Source organism: Notothenia coriiceps, unplaced genomic scaffold (assembly GCF_000735185.1).
Source record: "Notothenia coriiceps isolate Sejong01 unplaced genomic scaffold, NC01 NC01_scaffold00027731, whole genome shotgun sequence".
Classification (NCBI taxonomy): domain Eukaryota; kingdom Metazoa; phylum Chordata; class Actinopteri; order Perciformes; family Nototheniidae; genus Notothenia; species Notothenia coriiceps.
Genome location: NW_011360432.1, coordinates 1 through 5,439, shown reverse-complemented (window position 1 = coordinate 5,439; position 5,439 = coordinate 1). Strand labels below are relative to the sequence as shown.

The following is a 5,439-nucleotide window of genomic DNA, read 5'->3' as shown; positions in this document are numbered from 1 at the left end:
ATCCTCAGTCTGTGACGGATAGAGACTTAACAGAAATGTATTCAGAAAGGAAATCTTAGGGATTATTGTTTTATATTCACCTCAAGACATAATCACCTCTGTACATTTTATATTCGTTTGTTTGTTCTTGAAAAGTAAAAACCATCTGGCTTCCACTTGTTTCCCCCTAATCAACCCGAGGCTGTACACTTGCTAACAAGGGAGTGCCATCCACCCATAACCTGAACTAAGATCCCTACTGAACACACACACACACACACACACACACACACACACACACACACACACACACACACACACACACACACACACACACACACACACACACACACACACACACACCTCAGTTAAGTGAGTGATATAAATAAATAACTGGTCCACTGAGCTACGACAAGTTGAGCTCCCAGAAGCCCTCAGGAAACTCCCAGAGTTCCCTCTCGTACGTCATTAGTGCATCCTGTTGCCTAGCACCCCCACACATCACCCACCTCCGTAACACCTAAAAAAAAAGGCTAGGGAGCATTATCGTTTGATATGCAGACATTTCAAATCCGATCCCCAGTATTCAAACAAAATGTATTAAACGGCAGCAGATAGGTGACAGCATGGTTTGGAGTTTATACTATGGAAACATAGAAATATGCAGTTCTTACATGATAGCGCAAATGTTCATAATAAATGCATATTATAAACAGATTAAGGAATAAAGTACATCGGTGCCTGTTTTTCTGCAGAGAGATGAGCAGTGCTGAACACTAACTGACCGTCTGTTTTTGCATTGATCCCATCTCCCAATGCACCCCCCCCCTCCCCTCATGTCATGTTGCTAATCAATGCATTCTAACTAAACTTGCCCGAGGGCAAGAGGGGGTTAGTGAGGCCAAACAGAGGAAGTGCCAATCTGTGGTGGAAAGAGTTGGAGGGGAGGAGAGACAGAGGAGACAGTGAGCCTATGAGGAGAGAGAGAAGAGGGAGTAAAGAGTGAAATCTGCTCCATCTCTCAAAGCATCCATCAGGACAGGCTGCTCTACACTTTCTTTAAGCCAGGATTAGAACTACAGGTAGGACATGGAAAACACGACAGCCCCCTCCAACACCTTGGAGCTGGTGTTTAAAGAAGACACTGCACTGACAGAGGTGAGGCTCGCACTTTCAAATCACAACTTCTCAACCCCTGTGTTTTCTTATTTTACCTGATAAAACATATTGCTTAATGCAAAAAGACTAAATCTAATATGGCAGGGTTTTATTTGTACATTCTAGGGTTAGTTAACATCACAGGAGCACCTTTATAGCTTAGACCAGGGGTTCCCAAACTTTTCAGCCCGCGACCCCCAAAATAAAAAAAAGTAATCAATTTTTTTAAATTATTATTATTTATTTTTTTCCATTTTTATTTTGTAATCATCTCGCGACCCCCACTTTGGGAACCCCTGGAAGCCTTAGACTACTGATGATGTTAAACACGGATATATCAAAGAAATATATATATAATGAAGAAAAAACTAAAGACACATAGCGAGTGCATTACTTCCTTTGTTGTTGGTCGAAAGTTTGCTTTGTGGAGATTCATCCTACTTTTATTCAAACTGCTCTGCTCACTCTTCATAACCTCTGTTCAGAAAGTGTTCTATGATTTTCCTGTTCATTTGAATGTCCCAGTTGTGTTGATCAATAGAGGAGTTGAAACACTCACTACTCAAAACAATTGCAAATTCATGAACCAGTTTTAAGTCAATGCTGCTTCATAGCTTCAAAATGTGAGGATTGCTTCACTTTCTACATCCTACTTCTCTGTACTTTGTATTTGTTTGTCTCATCAACAGAATGTTAGTTTGAAAGCATGGGTTATCTAGCCAAATGTAAATATTCAGCCTTGTGCTGCTTTCTATTGGTTTTTTAGGTTTTGAACTGATAGAACGGGGGGAAATATGTAAATGTGTCATCAGGCTCTATGCAATTGTGATTGCCTTATTTATCAGGATATCTTTGTGGTGCACCTGGAAGCTGTCAAGGTAGCAATATGGTCCTGTACCTGAACTGATCACTATTAAAAATATCTAAAAAGATCAAACATTTTTAGAAGCGCTTCATTTTTTTAATTTGCCAGAACTTCTACAACATGCTTCTTGGTTTGTTATTATGATGTTTAGTCTGTATAGTCTTTCAAAGAGGAGTTCCAGGAGTGTGTGCTGTGAGCTTTGGCCTCGTCCTGCCCTCTCCACCTGGTAATATCATCTCTACCTGCTCTGCTCCTCCTCTAACCCCCCTGCAGATGATGCGTCTGCGGGTGTCCTCTCTGCAGCGCTCGGGGCAGAAGCGTCAGGATGGGGAGCGCCTGCTCCTCCCCCACGAGGCCGTGTACCGGCTGGACTTCCCCACCCAGGAGCTGCACTTCTCCCGCTGGTACTTCTCCCTCTCAGCCCACGGGCGGGTGACCATCACCGGTATCTCTCAGCATTGGACCCCCGACCTCACCCACCTGATGACCCGTCAGCTGCTAGAACCCATCGGAACGTTTTGGAGAAATGCCAACGACCCAGAGGAAACCCCGCTCAAGTGGCTGGAGGCGGACATGCAGGAGTTCGGCGAAAGGATTGCTGAGCTGGCGAAGGTCAGGAAGGTCATGTACTTCCTGTTTGCTTTCAAGGATGGGGCAGAGGCTGTAAATCTAAACTGCTCGGTGGAGTTCACCCCGGAGGAATGACTGCAGTCTGTCAGTACCATCCTGTTAGTGCTGCATCGCAATACTTTGTTCAATATTTGACCCTAAGAGAAACAAATATATCATCTCACATACTCTCCCTCAAAATGTCTTTCTGATCTCTTCATCTGCTGGTGTTCTGTAATTGTATAGTAACAAGATTGTAGTTCAAACATTTTTGTGCACAACTTAGGGTAGACTTAATACCTTACCACCTAACTACTTACAACATTTCAAGGACGTCAAACATATTCAGAAAAAAATAAAAAGTATGCATGCACTTTATTTACAGGGAACTAGTGCTACTTCAAAGAACAATGTATCTCTAAAATAAATTAAACGTGAGCAGAAATAAGAGCATTCTTTAAATAAATTCTTAAATAACAAACGTATGAGGATAGGCTCTATACATCCACTTGTTAATAAAACACGCCTTTCCTGATTGGCCACATGTTGTGATAATATGTTTGAGTTTACTGGTTGGCTGAATATTGTAGTAATGTGTTGAATATATAACTGTCTTTATATTTTCTTTCTGAATTATCTCATGGCTTGCTGAACAGAACAAGTAGCAGTGAGTGGAATATCAAATATTCACATTGCATGTGACCGTCGGCCTGACACAAACTCAGATCAATGCGGTGACATCTATTAAACATTGACTGAAAGCTGTCCCTGTGTTCTCATTGGTGCTGACTGTTGTTGGTGGGACTTGCCAAAGCAGCAGGGGGAGGGGGGGGCAGTAATTCTACCCCTAGTGTGCCAAAAATAAAATAAATAATGAGATATGGCTAGCCTGAAGAAAATACTTTTCAGGTCATTGAGCAGAGACGGAGCATGAACCTACTGTATATCAGATATGAATATGCTTCACACCAAAACTGTTGGCAATAGTGAACACAAACAGCCTGAATCCAAAGGCTTATGTGTGCAATGGGAGAACAAATCAGGTCACACACTGCAAATATCTTGAATAAACATTAAAGCATGCTTCTTGGTGTGAAAAAACTGAAAGGATGTATTCACCATAAATACAATCAAAATGTCACCGTGTAAACTTGAAATGTATTATAATAGATCAGTGTCTGATTGTTGTACATATCAAAAAGTGTTAATCCTGACTGACCCTGTGTCCTGGGTTCTAAATATCTGCTCATTTAGGAGCTCTACCATAACATTCTCTCTCTGTTCTTTCTGTCTCCCTGTGTTTTAGTGGGAAGGACTGAGGGGGAACAGCATGTTGTTTTAAAGCTACAGTATCTGCTCGTATGTTCCAAAAGTTCCCCTCTTGTTTCAGTCAAACTTTCCACCTTACTGAAGCCAAACACTGACAGCACATGTTTCTACTGATTAAGAGATAGTTCTGCTCACAGACAGAAAGAGGACAGAGCCAGAGACAACATCATTGTACATTTAGTAAACAATCATTAAATATCATTTATATATGTTTTGTCCATTTATTTTCAGGGTGCAGGAACTTACATATTACGAATATAATTGAAAATAAATAAAAACTTCTAGCACTTGATTTTCAGCACAACAAGGGAAAAGATCATTCAGAAAATCAGTGTACTAAATAAATCAGTTGTTAGCTATTATTAAATATACTTTGAACATAACTAAATAAGTGACTGTACTAATTATTTCTAATTATTGTAAGCAAAGAAATGTATTCCAACTTTAAGAAATACCTCTTCACATATTATGTATGTGTATCATATATGTATTTAAGCATTAAAGTCAATCTGTTCTAAATGGGGGTTACTTTTGGGCGTCTCCCCTCAGGACCATAAGGTTGTCACTCCTGTCGTCATACTGCCTCTGGAGTGAGTCTTATTAACACCAGAGGTGTATTTAGTGTTTGTTCCTGGATCATTGACGGGAGTCAGGACAACTGCTCAACTGAGGCAGAGACGCCTGAAACAGCATCACTTCCTTCAGCTGCTGCTCCCCCCCGAGAGGAGCAGAGAGGTAACCAAGAGTGACACACACACACACACTTTAAACTAGATTAAATTCACTGCAATCGCTGCAACAAACAATTATTTTCATATTCATATTTTTCTAATTGTTTTCTAGATTAATAAATAAATAAATAGTCTCATCTGAAATAAATCTCAGTAAATAGGGACAAAAAGTCTATCCCGGTTTCAGAATATCCAAGAAGACGTCTGTGAAACATTTCTTCAAAAAGAAATCGAACATAGTCAGTGATTATTTTGACACACTAATGGCGCATTTCCACTACACGGCCTCGCTCGGCCTCACTCGGTATGGCTAGGCCTCGTTAGGACTGGCTCACTTTATGGCGCATTTTCATTGCAGTTTAGGAACTGGAGTAGTAACTATAGTAACGCAGTGTAGGGGGAGCCGTGATGTCATCTTCAATGAGAACCCCAGAAAAACAACATCAGCCGTTAGCTGTTAGCACTCGGAGCTCACAGCTCCTCATATCTGTTCAGAAACTAGACAAAAATTAAACAAGTACAAACCACAGACTGTCTGTGTCATGGAGAATACAGTCACTGGTTTATTTATGTCAGGTATAGGCCGTTGTTGTGAGTGTGGACGGTCGGAGCATATACTGCGTTAGCTTAGCCGATCTCCATTCAGAAAACACGCATTTTAAAAGGTTTTTCGTCTGCCGTCTGTCTGCAGACTTGTCAAAGCATTAATTCATGGTTTTTACTAACCGGTATCAGTATGTTGTTACTTCGGCATCATTTTGAAACGTG

General features: G+C 40.9%; 1 protein-coding gene across 1 annotated transcript; it reads left to right on the top strand.

Moving 5' to 3' along the window:
* Positions 1-2,252: 2,252 nt before the first annotated feature.
* Positions 2,253-2,707, top strand: ompa (olfactory marker protein a). Its single transcript, XM_010785446.1, has one exon. The coding sequence runs from the start codon at positions 2,276-2,278 to the stop codon at positions 2,705-2,707; it is 432 nt and encodes a 143-aa protein (XP_010783748.1). The 5' UTR covers positions 2,253-2,275.
* The last annotated feature ends 2,732 nt before the right edge of the window (positions 2,708-5,439 follow it).